At 45.3% G+C, this 17447-nt stretch overlaps 1 protein-coding gene across 1 annotated transcript; it reads left to right on the top strand.

Moving 5' to 3' along the window:
- Window positions 1-63: 63 nt before the first annotated feature.
- trappc11 (trafficking protein particle complex subunit 11) lies at window positions 64-16926 on the top strand. The gene is made up of 30 exons (XM_039813615.1): window positions 64-424; window positions 1232-1460; window positions 1611-1780; window positions 2742-2812; window positions 3064-3178; window positions 3996-4095; window positions 4174-4247; window positions 4486-4582; window positions 4718-4851; window positions 5350-5491; window positions 5731-5824; window positions 5912-5991; window positions 7461-7539; window positions 7924-7978; window positions 8111-8256; window positions 8803-8864; window positions 9075-9207; window positions 9716-9846; window positions 11760-11885; window positions 11979-12175; window positions 12257-12405; window positions 12779-12900; window positions 13881-14000; window positions 14080-14145; window positions 14235-14391; window positions 15409-15520; window positions 15631-15722; window positions 15896-16029; window positions 16310-16477; window positions 16567-16926. Exons 2-30 carry the CDS (start codon window positions 1254-1256, stop codon window positions 16609-16611), a joined length of 3378 nt encoding a protein of 1125 aa, XP_039669549.1. The 5' UTR covers window positions 64-424; window positions 1232-1253; the 3' UTR covers window positions 16612-16926.
- Window positions 16927-17447: the final 521 nt, after the last annotated feature.

Here is a 17447-nt window from a genome sequence, read left to right as displayed (position 1 = left end):
TGTGAGGTAGCACCATAGACAGTAAGAAGGGTAGCACCTAACTTTGAAAAGCCAAACCGGAAGTGTTATTCAAGGACCTTCCGCCACTGGAAGCTAGTTAGTTGTTGCTTCAGCAACAGCTGCTAAATTAGCTCTTATTATTTTGTGACCTGTCGGGTTTGACACTTCGGTGATTAACACGAGGCCAGGCAGCCTAAAGCTGAAAGTTCTTTGGCGTTGATTTCCTAGTTAAATTCGCCACCTCGCCCACTAACGTTACCTAGCTAGCTAGCTATATATAACGTTATAACGTTAACTTAGCTAACGTTAGCTGTTAGCCTTGATAGACCACTGCTCTGCTTGCGAAGTAACGTTAACGTTAGCTACAGCTAGCTAACTCAACCAAACTACCCGTCACCAGTTCACCTCAAGTAATGCAACTGAGGTATGTTGTTCTTTAACGTTTTGATAATGCTAATAGCGTTAGCCGCGTTAGGTTATCTCACTTCCGCTTTCGTCTTGAAATTAATAACTATGAAATGTGGCAGCCTCTTTTCAACTGTAACTGCAGTAACGTTAGATGTGTATATAAAGAGATGTGCTAAATGAGGTGTCTTGTCATGAAATGTGTAAAGCTCTGCAGGGTGTAAACAACTGAACTGTTAGCTCTTAGCTCAACTGAGCTAACTGAGCTGACAGTCATGTGACCTGCAGGTCCATAAAGGCTTTCTGTGTGTGTCTGTAACCGATGACTTCCTGCACGGAATTTATTTTAAATAAATTCACAGAAACCCAATGTAAAATATTGATATAAGATGTCTGCGCATTACCATTTATTTAAGATGCCTTTTAACCTGCTGCACTCGGTTATCAAGTACAGAGAATCCTTTAAAGATGTCTGTGCTGCAATGATGTTGCTCTGTCCTGTGTAGGTGTGTCAGTGATGTTGCTCTGTCCTGTGTAGGTGTGTCAGTGATGTTGCTCTGTCCTGTGTAGATGTGTCAGTGATGCTGCTCTGTCCTGTGTAGGTGTGTCAGTGATGCTGCTCTGTCCTGTGTAGGTGTGTCAGTGATGCTGCTCTGTCCTGTGTAGGTGTGTCAGTGATGTTGCTCTGTCCTGTGTAGGTGTGTCAGTGATGTTGCTCTGTCCTGTGTAGGTGTGTCAGTGATGCTGCTCTGTCCTGTGTAGGTGTGTCAGTGATGTTGCTCTGTCCTGTGTAGGTGTGTCAGTGATGTTGCTCTGTCCTGTGTAGGTGTGTCCGTTGTTAGAGCACCATGATGGCAGGTTCCCAGTGGGAGCTTCCTCCAGAGCTATGTTGTCGGCCCATGGCCTTCGTGGCTTTGACCGGTCTGGATGTGGTGTACAATGCCGTGCACCGGGCCATTTGGGACGCCTTCTGCGCCAACCGGCGAGCTGACAGAGTCCCTATCTCTTTCAAAGTCCTCCCAGGAGACCATGAATACCCCAAGTGTCGCACTAAGGTGAGCAGCTGGTCATAAAGAGATCTGGAAGTCCATCAACCTTTTGACAGGAACACAGTTTCAGCTTGCATCACTCACTCGTCTTCATGTCAGCTCAGTGCTGCCGTCTGTGCAGTAACGTTACGGATGATGGTTTATCTCTCTGTCTAGCGAACGTCCTATGAGTGGTACATCCCCAAAGGCATCCTGAAAACAGGCTGGATGAACAAACACCTGAACCTGGTACCAGCTCTGGTTGTTCTGTTCTACGAGCTGGACTGGGACGACCCACAGTGGAAAGAGAAACAATCTGAATGTGCAACTAAGGTGGAGATTGTCAGGTAGGCGAACATTTTATTTGCCTTGAGAAAAGCTTTTATTGGGTGATCAGGGGTGAGAGAGCAGGTAGGTGCAGCGAAGTTTCAGTCAACATTTTTTATGTATCAGTCCTGCTGGTTGGTTTGTCATCAGATACAACCCGTCACATGGATTTTCAGCATCTGTTTTTCACTAAAACTTCCATAACCATAACTACCATAATCCTTTTCCACCTATTAAGTCGTTTATAAAATAATAGTTGCTATTTCCATTTTCCAAAACTTGTGCAAGTATTCTTCAGTGACTTTAGTAGTGAAAGCATTTCTAAACTTGAACTATCCTGCAGATCAGCTCCTTAACACCCTAAGCAGAAACATAACTGCAGTAAAATTCATCTGTGATGTTCATTTATTGTCATCGTACAACACAGGGCTGCACGACCAAATGCAGTTGTAGTCCCTTTATGCTACACAAGTAAAGCAAAAAAACAAAAATGGTACTGCATCTTTTGTATTTGCGACAGGAGGAATGTAACAAAAGCACTGGTGAGTTCTCTTGGCAGATATTTGGGCTGGCATCTTGAAGCTGAGGCGTGAAACTTTAGTCCGTCTCCCCCCTGTGGCAGTGAGAGTAATTACACAAACACTGTCACAGTGGGATTCATATTAACACGGCGGTGCTGTCCTCTCTCCCCCCTCCCTGCCTGTCAAGGTATTGGGATATCAGGTAGACTGACATACTGTGTAACCAATCAGAGAGCCACACTGAGCTGTGAGTGGGTGAGCAGGTTGGCTGACGGCACTTTGTGTACTGCTCATGTAACCATGTATTTGTGCAGTTAATAAACTACTCGTTCAGCAGGCGAAAAGACGACGAATGAAAACAAATTGTAGCAAAGTTCATGGGAGCGATTACTCTGTATGTGCCGCCGCCTCTAGACTCCAGACTTCCATCTGCAGTCATGTTGTGTTTGTGTGTCTTTAGGACCAGTCTTCAGGGCAGGAACACCAAGGTGGCTGTGGTTCTGATCCAGAAGAAAACTCCTCTGCCTCCAGGTAAACATCTCTACTCTATTAGCTTATGCACATGTGCCTTAAGGAGTGTCTCCAGTATATCCCTGTCTCTCTTTCTGACTCGCAGCAGTACAACTGGTGTTGTACATTTTATAATCAAGTTTTCCATCTGTCAACCAAACTAGCTGTAGACTTTAGGCAGCTTCTTTCCATCTGCTGTTAGAGCCAACCTTAGCAATCCGCTGTCTGTTTCTTTGCCTTGCCAAATTTCTCGTATCTTCTCTTCTGAACAGGAGAGGACCTGGTGGCATCAGAGAGAGCTGCAGCTCTTTGTAATGCCTGTGATCTGTCTGGCAAGAGTCTCTTCGTGCTGCCACACACCGACCACTTAGTGGGCTACATTATAAGGTAGTTACCAATTCACTAATGCCATAGAGATACCCAGTTTTATACCTACAAAGATATTTTGCAATTTAATGGTCCAAATGACATCCAGTTTAAAGTAATTGAAGTTTGTGTTTTACATACATGTGCCACATAGTGGCCACATTAAAGTCCAGGTGTCAGTGCACCCAAAATGCATTGAGGAAGGTTTGTAATCCTGTCAGTCAAACCATCTCCACAGGTGGTCAGGGTCGCGTTGTGAACACAGTGAACACAGTGTAAATGCAAATGAGTTTTCAATCCACATACCACCACCAACAGCAGCAGCAGCACCAGCAGCAGCCTCCAACAGCTCAGAGCGCCAGGGAGCGCCCACCTTTCAGCACACACACCAAGAACGTGTCCGTGCAGCAACAAGAGAAGAGTCCGATAGAGAACCACGGTGCAGCACGGTGTGGCATCGCTGCTGGTAGCTGTGGCCGGTGCTTCTGCACGGTGCATCTCCAGAACGTTCCCAAACTGCATTTCAAATGGCAGACCTCTGCAACATGTCTGTCCACCGTGCGCTGTGCGCAGCAGCAGACAGATGGAGAGGAAAAGGACGTTCGGCTGTTTGAGCTGGCCTGAGCCTTCAGATCTCAGTGTAGACACCGGAGACACGTTGATACCAGCTGTAAATGTAATCAGGTTACATCACATCTAGATACAAACTGGATAGGAGACGCGTTATCATTCCAGGTGTTAATGGGGTGATAGTGATATATACATTGGAAATGTACAGCCCTGTTAATGAGGTGTAGTCCTGCACACTGAGACTGTGTTCTTCCCTGTGATTCTGTAGATTGGAGAATGCTTTCTACGAACATGCCCAGACGTACTACTACACTGAGATCCGTCGAGTCAAATCACATAAAGAGTTCCTCAACAAGACAACCCATCAGGTAGGAAGAAAGGAATGCAGTCCAACTACAGTTTGAAACAGATGGAGCTGTTCTCCTCACACTCTCCTCTTCTCCCAGCTGCTGTTTGTCAGACACCAGTTTAAAATCGCCTTCTTCAGTGAGCTGAAACAGGACACCCAGAACGCTCTCAAGTAAGTCTCAGCCTGTATCCATCATGGAGAAGATAATAGATTGTTGTGATAATGAGACAGATACAGGCGGCTGCCGTCTTGAGCCTTTTTAGTGGTATAAATAGCGATTTGTTTTTACTTTCCCTGTGCCCCCCGAATACTAGCATTGTAAGCTAATCAGCGGTCCGCGCTAGCTTGTTTCAAGCTGCACACTGCACTCAAGCTCTTTCTCTTCCACTGATTTGGTTTGTGTCTGTAGGTACTACAGGACTGCATACAGTCTAGTTCATGAGCTCAGGGCCCACGAGACCAACATGCTGGAGATCAAAACTATGGCTGGATTCATCAACTATAAGGTACTTGTCTGTCTGTCTCCCTGTCGCTGGTCTTTAAAGGATCAACGTTACAGAGGCAGCCTAAAGCAGATGGAAGTCTGTCGTTACTGACCACATTTCGTTTCTCTCTCCTTCTCCCTCTTTGTGTCTCTTCAGATCTGCCGTCTGTGTTTCCAGCACAACACTCCTCTGGATGCTATAGCCCAGTTCAGGAAGCACATTGACCTGTGTAAGAAGAAGATCGGCAGTGCTGAACTGGCGTTTGAGCACGCAGCATGGATGTCCAAACAGTGAGAGACACACTGTCTACACACACCCTGCATGTAGCATGTTGAAGTGATTCACAATACAATGCTGTTTACATTTAGTAGAAATGGTAGAATTATAAAAAAAAGAAAGAAAATTAAATCGTTTGCTTGGCTGTGTAACAGAATTTTCCTACAACATGAAAAGTTTTGAGACATTTTTTGGGAGCTTTTTCCCTTTTATTATGAAGTGACAGTGGATAGACTTGAAAGGGGGGAGAGAGATGGGGGATGACACGCTGCAAAGGGCAGCAGGTCGAACCCTGCGCCTCTGCAGGACTCAGCCAGCATGGGGCGAACGCTCTTATTGGGTGAGCTAGAGGGCGCCCCAGTTTTGAGACATTTCTGAGGACTGTTGTCATGATGGACCCGAGCCCCGCGGCAGCACCTCTGCTCTTCAGCTGTTAAATGTCTGTAGTTTTCAAAAAGTTGATCTCAATCCCTGATGACCAGCTGTATAATGGCCCACTGTCTTCCTAACAGGTTCCAGTCGTTTGGGGAGCTGTTTGATGAAGCAATAAAGTTGGGTCTGACAGCCATCCAGACCCAGAACCCTGGTTTCTACTACCAGCAGGCTGCCTGTTACAGTCAGGACAGAAAGACCCTGGCTCAGCAGCTCTGTCAGGTGATGATGCTACAGCTACTCTTACTACCTCTCTAAGTGACACACACAGTTCAGTAACAAATCAAAACCCACCTTCTCTGTTCTAGTACAAATAAGTGCTGCTACAGGTCCTAATGTAATCCTATAACCGATAATATTCCCCAGCTTAAACCAGACTGAAAAAACGTTTCTGTTGGGAAGCCTGTAGGTACTCATAAAGCACCACTCAGAGGTTTAATTTGATTGGTTGGTTACTTTAGGCTGGAGCGAGTTATCCCTCCTCCGAACCAGGGGACACCCAGAGTGGGGGACTGGACTTCTACGGCCAGAGACCATGGAGACAAGGACACCAGAGTATGACTGACACACACACACAGCATTAATGAAGAAGATAATAAAGAAGCAGTGTTGTGGGAGTAAAACTTGGCTTTGTATTTGCAGGTATTGACCCTCCAGATGCAGAGAAGGAGAAGACAGGGATTGTGGCGCTGCAGATTAAAGAGAGAGACGTTCCACATTCTGTGAGAACACTCACTTAATACACAGCTCTATCCTAGCTCGCTGATTCACGGCAGCAGCTATTACACTTTAAACCACTAGTTCTGTAATTAATATGCGATTATAGCATCTTTCAAAGTATTCTGATGGGTTTTCTTTGTAGTAAATTACATTATGTACACACAGATACGTTTTCTCTGTCTTTACAAGCGTTTTAACACTCCGTCCATACTAACACGCCTTAAATATATATAAATATGTCACAGACCATTCACGTGCACTGGTCATGCTTGTGCTGGTGTAAACAAGGTGTAGGGCTGATTGCAATATATGGCCTCCTGCACATATAGACAGTGGTAGCATTATAAAACGCAAAGTTTAACTGCACAGCTGCTGCTAGCACCGACAACAAGGGCACAAACTGCTGTGACTCGTTATCCATGTTGAATTAACCTCTGGTAGTCACGTCTGTGCTGCTTTCAGTATTAGAAGAATACTGAAAGCAGCACAGCTGAGTTCATTTTAATATCTGTTTAGTACAAGTGATATTGCTATCAGTGTGGCTGTAGCCTGAGACAATCCCTGTTTCTGTGTAATTCCCATCTGAGACAGCCACAGTGTCGGAGCTATAGCTTTTCAGGTTGGCCCTCCCATTCTCGTGACCGCGGTACCTCAGGAACACCTAGGGGGAGTCTCTTCACATTTGGAGCAAACGTCCACTTGGATGCAAGGATGAACTCATTACATTTAGCACTTCCCAGTAACGGGGCATTCACACAAAAAAAAGTGATTGGGCGATTTTCCGTCAGATTGTTATAGATTTCAATGTTTCCGACCGCACTTGAAGGCAGCTTCATTTCACAGGAAAGAAAAGAGACAAGCGAGACATAGCGAGGGCTTTGTTGTTACCGGAAACATTCAGCTGTTCCACAAACTCCCGTGCAGTTCAGTGCTTGTGTTTGGTGTTTTAAAACACACTGACAAGTCCAATCTCCGGTTACGTGATTGGCCACCGTAGCGTGACGTGGGGTTGCGTCGGTCTCAACTTTTTGCCACAGGCCCCCTGCGTTTTTTTTTTGAGTATCCCCCGTGTGGCAACCCCCCCCGCCGCAGCCTAAACACACTACCCCCATTCAAAATGAATGGAAAGACATGTTTTCGGCCGGCCGACGCAGGCAATCTGAAAGCTGCCTAATGCTGTTATATGTAGCCTTGCCTCTTTCTGTTTGTGCCTCTACAGCAGCTGATAATAGTTGTGTTACTGTTGTATGAAGCCCCACCTCTTTCTGTTTGTACCTCTACAGCAGCTGATAATAGTTGTGTTACTGGTGTATGAAGCCCCACCTCTTTCTGTCTGCCACTACAGCAGCTGATAATAGTTGTGTTACTGGTGTATGAAGCCCCACCTCTTTCTGTCTGCCACTACAGCAGCTGATAATAGTTGTGTGACTGTTGTATGAAGCCCTGCCTCTTTCTGTCTGTGCCCCTGCAGGAGCTGATAATAGCACTTCTCAGTAACGCTGTGGCCCAGTTCAAGAAGTACAAGTGCCCTCGAATGAAGAGTCACCTCAGTGAGTAGCACTGTGCTCCAGTCCTTTAATGCCTCCTGTGGCCCCACAGGGGAGGAACGCTACATTTCATTGTTATTAAAGGCGCTACATGTTATTCTCCAGAATAAATCTGCAGATTGTGTTTTATAGCGAGCTTGATTATCAGTGCATTACCCTTTCAAGCATTCACATGTCCAAGTTAACAACTGCACTCATCAGGTACACATGTTTGAGGCTGTGGAATTGTTTGACGTTATGTTAATGTAATATGATCATCACATAGTGAGGCGAGCTCATCAAAGCATCCTTTTTTAAACCTCATTTCAACCTTCAAGAAGCATTTCGCTTCAGATTCAGGCTGCCCTCTGTTGTGTTGACTCTGAACATTGTGTGTGTCCCGCGCAGTGGTGCAAATGGGAGAGGAATACTACCACGCTAAAGACTACACTAAAGCCCTGAAGTGAGTCAAACACACGCTGCACACTGTACGATTTGACAGCCAGTTCCAGGGAGATTGTTTCCTAAATCTGAGTTTGTCAGTAGGATATCTAAGTGTGTGTGTGTGTGTGTGTGTGTGTGTGCGTGTTCTCAGGCTGTTGGACTATGTAATGTGTGACTATCGCACCGAGCGCTGGTGGGGCCTGCTGACAGCCATAGTGAGCACGGCTCTGCGCTGTGCCTACCTGATGGCCAGTGTTAGAGACTACATGATATACTGCATGGAGCTGCTGGGAAGAGGTGAGCAGCACGCTACACTCAGCCAGCCTTAGCCAATCGGGGATGATGATGCAAGCTGTCCATTTTACTTTAACTTTAATTGAATTCTGGGATATTTTCAGTACGATTCCACAACTTTTCAACCGGACCAGTTTTGTTTTTGGCAGCAAAGTGTAACAGTGACTACGAGGCAATATGGCTGTATAATACAATAACCTGTCCATATCAAACAACAATGCTTCCCCATGATGTTTCTACAGCTCAAAGATGAGATTAGTCATTAGTCATCACACACAAGAACAATGATTCAAGTAGAAGGAGTCCTTCTCTTGGTCCTGTAAAACTTTAAATGATTGACTGAGTTCATGTTCCTCCCTGTCCCTCAACTGAACAAGTGTCGAGGCTCCAGCCCACAGGCCGACAACTTATTTGTGATGCTCTGCCATCTGATTGTTTGCTAAGTTTAAAACTAATAATTATAGCACAAGACATTTCAGTATAGAAGCAAGGAAACCGTTCTGATAATAATGGTAGAAGAGGTAATGTCTTAGTCTTCTTGTCTTCCAGCTTCAACCTTGAAGGAGGAGCAGAAGTTGAGGATTGAGAAGAATCTCATCAAAGTCCTGAAGGTGAGTAGAAGGACTGCAGCCTCAAAGAGCTAGCATGGCACTGAGCCTCGTCCGGCTGTTACTGTGTGCAGAGAGGTGTGATTGACCATGGCAGGGCAGCCATGACAGTAATATATAGAATGCATTGTGTGGCTGCACAGTGACGTTAGTCCCACATTAGGCGGTCACACGGCAGGGACCAGCGCGCTCTAACGGTCTTCCTGTTTTCAGAACGAGGTCCCTGAGGCCGAGCCGGAGTGTGACCCGGCCTCCGTCACTGCAGCCAGGGCGCTCTGGAACGACCGCATGGCTTTGGCCGGCTCTAATGAGTTCACTATAGAAGTGCAGGACTACATCCCATTCAGTAAGTAATCACACTCTCACTCCAACTGTTCCTCCATGTTCTTCATGTACGCAGACAGCACGGATAAATGTAATGTCTTTAGGACACTTGGGACACATGCACATACATCATGTGCAATATTTTTCCTGTCCCGTCCTGTTTTTATGTGTTAAATTATTCTTGATTGTAGCCATTTATTGTCTATCTTGTTTTTGCTCTAATGCACCTTCAGTTGTGGCACTGACAGTTTCATTGTATGGGTTTCTGTGCAATGACAATAAACGTTATTATTATTATTATTATTATTATTATTATTATTATTATACTTATTTTATCTCTAATACTGCTAACAGTTGGATAATTTCTTTAAATGTTGCATTTAAAGCTTCAAGCACAAGGCTGATAATGAATCATATAAATCAACGTTCATTGTGGCACACGTTCCCAGTGAGGACTGTAATATGTTGTAATGATTGTTCTCAGGGTATATGAGCATGTTTCCCCTCTCTCCCTCTCTCTTTGACTCCAGTTCAGTGTAAGGCCAAGTTCCAGTCTCCCAGTTTCCATGTTGACCAGCTCATCCAACTCCAGGTTTTCCTCCGAGCCGACTGTCCTCACCCCGTGTCCTTCAACAAGCTGTCCGTGAGCCTCAGTAACCAGGTACTCCTTTCTCCTAATATTCACTAAACACAGCATCATAACAAGGAATATTTAAAGGTCCCATGGCATGAAAATTTAACTTAAGGAGGTTTTTTTAACATTAATATAAGTTCCCCCAGCCTGTCTATAGTCCCTCAGTGGCTAGAAATGCCGATAGGTGTAAACCGAGCCCTGGGTGTCATGCTCTGCTTGTGAGAAAATGAAAGCTGAGATGGGCCAATCTGTAATCTTCCCTGTATGACATCATAAGGGGGAAAGGTTACCTCCCCTTTCTCTGCTTTGCCCGTCGCCCACAGCTGTCCAGAGAATTTGGCCCGACCATGAGGAAATAGAGCTACAACCATGGCCGCAAGCTGGTCAAGGCCACACCCCCGCCCTCCGCTTTGCCCCACCAAAAGCATCCAAAAAGCAGCATGTCATGGGACCTTTAAATAACTTTTAGTTCTGGTTGAATCTAATAATAGTAGATCCTGGTATGTCCCAGCAGTTGTAGATGTGTTATGGTGTTGATGAAGAAATGAAGCAGCTGTTTGATTTTCCAATCGTATTTGTCAAACCTGCTTATGGGTAAACACATTAAACCTTACACAATAAAATGCAGCTTTTTTAGGCAGGTAGGAATTAGTTTTCACAAATATCACATCCAGTCCTGGGAATAAAAACCAGTGGGATCCTCAGGTCGTGTTCACACCTGCCTTATTACAGCGTTTACTCCATTGGTGCAGTTCGTTTGTGCAGGTGTGAACACAGCAATCGCACTCGGGTGCAGACTAAACCAACCGACCCAACTACCAGGTGTACTCTGCATGTCTGAGCTAAACAGCTCCTGTAGTCAGGTGTGCTTTGCAATCTGCGATGCAGCAGAGCAGCAAACTGTAGCAGCTTCAATGTTTCTCTCACAGAAACCGACTGACAGACATAGACGCCTGCAGAGCAGAGCCAAGAGCAGGCGTAGAAACAATGTCTGGAAAAGAATTATTGAAATGAGATGAGCTGGTTTGACCCAAGGGGGTAAGCTTCGCTTCAGAACTCGAGCCATCTATGGCGCCATTTTGTTGCTACCTGGCCTTTTACGTCACTTGACTGCGAATACCTTTTACATCTGAAGCGTTTAAAGACTCTATTTGTCCATTGTTTGTTTCTAAAGAAACACGACAATGTATAAAAGGCTCCATTACCTTGTACCTCACGTTATGGTTCCGTAGCAGACGCTTTTGTAAAAATAGGCTAACGATTGTGTCATAACCAAGTGACTTACTGTCGCATAGTAGAGGAATTACCATATAGTACAGGAGAAGCTCGCACGCAGTTTTGACTTACGTTAGCTGTTTAGGTTTAATTACTAATGTTAACTAGCATGTTAGTTAGCAATAATTAGCCTGTGCTTATGTTATCTCCTTACATATACCTACACTCTCCGTCTCTGTAAGATTCAGAATGATTGAGATTTCTCTCGGCACAGCTACCAGAAGACTTACAACTTTCAGACATGTTGCTCACGTCACATTTACGTTGTCTCTGTCAGTTGGAGGCTGCGCAGTAAAGCTGGCCATCACCGAAAAAGTGCTTCTAATATCCTTCACTGGTCTCCGTCCAGAGCAACGGGGTCTATTGGTCCATTATATATATATGTCAATGGTTTGACCATGGAGATGTCCAGAACACAGGACCTCCTTCCTGTTTTTACTTTCTTGCTCCCGCCCCACACACATCTGACCAATAAGAGCTGGTAGTGTTGCGTTCAGGTTTGCTTGGATTTTTCTCCTTGTGAAAAGAAACCGAACCAAGTTTACAAACTCGTCAACTGATTCCGGCCAGAGTAAACTAAAAGGGTGAAAACACCCTGAGCTTTCTAACGTGTGTGTGTGTGTTTGTGTGTTTGTTTGTGTGTGTTTGTGTGTGTGTGTCTGTAGGAGTACAACCAGTGGTGTGTGGTGGAGTCTGTAGGTCAGGAGAGTATGAGCCTGTTGCCAGGAAAAACCAAATGCTACAACTTCAGCTTTGTAGCGAAGACTGAAGACGTTGGCAAGAAGATCGAGGTGAGCGTGTGTGTGTGTGTGTGTGTCTGTGTGTCTGTGTGTCTGTGTGTGAGGCAGAGACCGAGTTACTGACTGTGTATTGCTGGGTGTCAGATGACAGGCATCGAGCTGATGCTGGGCAGTGACGGCGGCGGTCGCTGTGTGTTTGTGGGCTGGAGAGGGGCGGGTGGCGATGCGGCCTCTACCCATGAAGCCTTGCTGGCTAGCAGGTCATCACGGCGATGTGGGCGGGCTGTCGAGGCACGTCAGGAGCTGGACTGGGACAGCCTGAGCATGCAGCCCAGCACCATGTAAGGCCTTGTTCGCACAGAAACTGTCCCTTTGTACAGCAGCACGTGTTCTTAGCGTGTATGCTCCTGTGTGTCGTTCAGGATCATCTCCAGAGTCCCAAAGATCTCCGTTCAGCTGAGCCACCAGCCTCCTGCACTTAACAATGAAATGTACTGCATCAGCCTCACTATCCAATCACAGGAGGGGGGTGTGGCAAGGGATGTCAAACTGACAGCTGGCCTCAAACCAGGTACACTGATAAAAGTACAGCAGAACCAGTGTTACAGCAGGAAACTCCCACCATGACCACAAATATGTACACATTTTTACATTCCTGTTTGTGTCCGGATGTCAGAGCTGCTGCTAGGTCTCAGAGCCAGGCTAGCTGTTTCCCCCTGCTTTCAGTATTTATGCTAAGTATTTAACAAAGACGTGAGATTACCATCGATCTCCTCTCACTCAGAAATAAGATGTTGAACCATGTCTTTAATCTTTTCACAGCAACATTAAAGGTTGTAGTCTCCTAGTCTCCTGTGTCTGGTATAGATAAGCTCTAAGGAATGGGGAAATATCTGGCATACCTTCATTGTGTGGTTTTGTGTTTGTCCTGATGGTCTGTCCAGGGCAGGATGCTAATCTAGGCCAGACCACGCACGTGACACTGGATTGCTCGAAGGTGTGCGACGACACGGCCCCCGCCCTGCTCCCTGACGTCCCTCTAGGAGATCTGAACCCCGGCCAACAGGTGCTCACTCATTCAAACACTTTCAGAGAAACTCCTGGAACACAACATGTAATGCACTGCAAGATTATTTAGGAAGCATTCAGCAGCTTTACTGTGGATATCCAGTCAGTGCTGAAGGTAGATGTAGTCCATTGAAGAAGTAAATCCCCCAGTGTGCACTGTATTGGCGGAGTTCTCCTGCTCGCAGAGCCGTGGCAGCTGTGCCTACATGTACCAGGATGCATTGCACGCGATCAACAAGTTCGCTTAGTTCTCTCAGCTTTTTAGTTAAGGAGATAAACTCACAAAATGTCAAGAAAGGAAATATTCTTACACCTAAACAGAATGGTGAACACCTTCTGAATCTAAGTTTGTCTCTTTATCATAACCAAGACAAGACATGTCATTTAGCTGACGCTTTTATCCAAAGTGACTTAGAATTGCTATATATCAGAGGTTGCACACCTCTGGAGCAACTATGGGTTAAGTGTCTTGCTCAGGGACACGTTGGTTGATGTATTGCAGTGGGAATCGAACCCAGATCTCCCACACCAAAGGCATGTGTCATATCCACTGCGCCATCACCAGCACCATACTGTGACCTTGTTAACTCATCATGAGTTAACTTGACATGTGTGACGTTACTGGAGGATGGAAGTAGAGCAGAGGTTTAGCTGAGGCCCAGAGACACACAGGACACTGATGAAAGAACTGCTGGCCTTTTTCACACCGTGTTTCTCCTTCAGATAGAGAGTTGTCCCTTTTTAGATATACACCTGCCAACATTTCAGCTTCTCCACAGTGAGCAGTACTAACTTGTGTGTGTGTGTGTGTGTGTGTGTGTGTGTGTGTGTGTGTGTGTGTGTGTGTGTGTGTGTGTGTGTGTGTGTGTGTGTGTGTGTGTGTGTGTGTGTGTGTGTGTGTGTTTTGTGTGTGTGTGTGTGTGTTTGTGTGTGTTTGTGTTTGTGTGTGTTTGTGTTTGTGTGTGTGTGCGCGCGCAGTTGGAGAGATGCGTATATGTGAAGTGTGTGTCGACTGGACCCCGGGTGTTCCTGTTCCATGTGGCCTACAGCATCGATACCTCAGTGGAAGGACGCCAGATCGTCTGCAAATGTCACAAGGTAGAGAAGCTCCTCTGACGGCAAGCCCCGTGGTGATTGATTTATATAACTGCTTCACTGCTCTCCTATTGTCTTTCAGGATGAGACGGTTACCATAGAGACGGTGGTCCCATTTGAGGTGTCTGTCAAGTTTGTGTCCACCAAGGTCTGTAGCTGGTACTTTCTCAGTGTATTAACAGCATCATCTTCATATTTAGTGGTTAGACTTATAATTTTGTGTGTGTGTGCGTGCAGTTTGAGCCACTGGAGCGGGTAGCCGTGGACATCCCCTTCCTGTTGATGACAGACATCCTGTCTTCGTCTCCCTGGCCTCTCCTGCTGGCCTCCTCCTCTCTGCAGCTGCTTACTATGACCACAAACACAGCACAGCTGCAGTCCCAGCTGCAGGAAGGTACCCAACACTGTGCGCCCTCAGCTTACAAACACACCTTCTTACAGTCATAGCTGGACTTAAAGTGATGGTTCGGAGTAATTTCACCCTAGGGTCCTTTGCACCATGATCTCGAGCCAAACACCCCCCCAGAAGCTTTTTTCACCTGGGTCGAACATTGGGAGCGTTAGCGTAGCGTAGCGTTATCAGCTGAATAGCTTAGCGCAGGGCTAATGGATCCGAAGTGTCTCTTAACATTACCCCACTAATAATGCCCGAAATGATACCAAACGTCTACAGTAGTACAAATAGGTTATGCACTCATAAAACGATGGATTGTAAAATTTGTAAGTACACCAGAAGTTTATGTAAATAACACTTGCCTGCTGGCTTCTGCTCTCTGCTGCTGCTGCTGCTGTTACTACCGGGCAGTAAGAGTGCTTAGGGACATCTACAAATTACAACACCGAAAAGAGATGCAACATAATATTTATTAATTTAATGATTAAATAAGGTAATGTCTCCAAACTTACCTCAATTATTACTTGTCTCCTGCTAGTTATACTACAGCACTTACTTTAAAAAATAAGTTAAATTAAAACATATTTTTGTTGCATCTCTTTTCGGTGTTGTAATTTGTAGATGTCCCTAAGCACTCGTCTTACAGCAGCAACAACAACAGCAGAGAGCAGAAGCCAGCAGGCGAGTGTTATTTACATAACCTTCTTATGTGCTTACAAACTTTACAATCCATCGTTTTATGAGTGCATAACCTATATATACTAGTGTAGACCTTTGGTATCATTTTCGGGCATTATTAGTGGGGTAATGTTAAGAGACACTCGGATCCATTAGCCTCTGCGCTAAGCTATTCAGCGGCTAACGCTACTCTACGCTAACTCTCCCAATGTTAGACCCAGGTGAAAAAAGCTTCTGGGGGGGTGTTTGGCTCGAGGTCATGGTGCAAAGGACCCTAGGGTGAAATTACTCCGAACCATCACTTTAAAAACATAAAAATGTGTGTCTGTGTCTGATCAGTTGTTTTGCAGACAGACGAGTGTGCCAGTGAGTGTTTCTGTCTCAGGTGTCCACCACTGACCAACAGTAGTACCACTGTAGCTACAGGACAGTACCTGATTTCATGGAGGAGGTACATACACGCACACAGACAGACATGCACGCACGCACGCACACACACATACACACCGTCATGAGTGATCAGCTGCTGACTTTATTTATTTTTTTTTTTTTTTTGTACAGGAAGTCGTCCAGTGCAGACAGTCCACTGATCCAGACAGCAGTGGCTCTCCCTCACGTCATCCTGGAGTCTGTCCCTCTTTACATCCATGCTGGTCAGTCCAGAGAACGCTCACATCACATGCTCCTTAGGGCTTACTATGCTTTGTATTCATCTCATCTCTCTCTCATCTTCCAGGTGTTACTTTGCACACATTTTCACTCATTTATTTTCCTGATGGATTTGACCTGTAACAGTTTATTTCTCAATGTCTTTGTTTTGGGGCAGATTTGCCCTCCTTTGGACGAGTCAGAGAGTCTCTCTCAGTCCGTTACCACATAGAGAACAGGACAGCTCTGGTGCAGGAGGTGGAGATGGCTGTGGAACCGTCTGATGCCTTCATGTTCTCTGGACTCAAACAGGTATAACTGGGCTCACTTTTAAATGATTATTTGGCAAATGAGGAATAAAGAGTGATGTCGCTGCATTTCCATCAGCTGGGTCCAAACTAATAAATACTTCTGAGCTAACTTAGCTGAACCTTTTGTGGTGTTTGTGCATAAACCCGTACCAAACTGTGCCAGAGTTCACTTTGAAGTGTGCAGTTACAGCTTTCATACCAGCCTCAAAGAACCACATGAGTCAAAAACTTTAGCACATTTGTATGATTTTGGAATTCAAAATGTTGGCATGTGTATGCAGGTGCGTCTGCGTATCCTTCCTGGCTCGGAGCAGCAGATGCTGTATAACTACTACCCACTGATGGCTGGTTACCAAATACTACCACAGCTCAACATCAGCCTGCCCCGCTGCCTGACGACCAACACACACACACTGAGACGCTTCCTGCCCCAGCGCATCTTTGTCAAGGTAACACGCTCACAGGAATGCGTCCACGCACTGAGTTAGCCGTCTTTTGTAATGTGAATTTGAACACGGTGTTGTTTGTTTGTCCGCAGCCTCAGGGTCGACAGCTGGACGACGCCTCCATTGCTGCAGCTTGAGAAGAGCACACAAACTGTTTACTGTAAATATTAGAACAAAGCTACACTGTGTATGCTGTTCTACATGTTTGATTCCTCACATATGACAATATTAACACTATTTGTTTCACATTGTTCTGTAAAAACACACCAGTGTTTCTGTTTAGAGTCCATGTGAGGACCTGTTGAGCATGACGGCTGAATGAACGGATAAATGTTCATCTAACAGTGAAAATCATGTCTGAATCTGATGTGAGCTATAAGGAGATGTGGGTAATGTGTAATACATGAGAACTGAATGTGGTGGAAGTTGAATTAAAGTGAAGTGATGTACTAGTTGTGTTTAATCATGTGCATGTTCTACAAAGACTGTAGTCTGCTTCCACAGATTGTGTGAGAAGATGTGTACACAAATAGAAGAAGAAAAAAATCACAATACATTGCACCACATTTACTTATTGTCCAATAACACAAAGCGTCCCAGATAATGGTTCAGGCTGAGAATGTACCCACTTTATCTGCTGTGAAGGAGGGAGCAGCCACAGTAAGGTTTGTGTAAGATATGAATTTTTACAGTTTTTTTGTGCGTTTGTACTGTTTTCTATAACACAAATTAATTGCCACATTTTAAATTAAAGTATTAGTCTGGCTATCACCAGACCAAGCTCGGCAAATCGGGCTTGGTTTACCCAGTCTATTAAAGTATTTTACTAAGCTACATTTACTTCAGATAGAAAGTTAATAAAACAACAGGGCCCATTGTGTCACCAACAGCACATTTGATAAATGTATCTTCCAGCCCCTTGCTGAATCATGCAGTCATAGCTCATCTTGCCTCTGTTCACATGGAGATACAC

The sequence above is a fragment of the Perca fluviatilis genome, chromosome 10, assembly GCF_010015445.1.
Source record: "Perca fluviatilis chromosome 10, GENO_Pfluv_1.0, whole genome shotgun sequence".
Classification (NCBI taxonomy): domain Eukaryota; kingdom Metazoa; phylum Chordata; class Actinopteri; order Perciformes; family Percidae; genus Perca; species Perca fluviatilis.
Note: the sequence above shows the minus strand (reverse complement) of the source record. Positions and strands in the feature narration are given on the sequence as shown.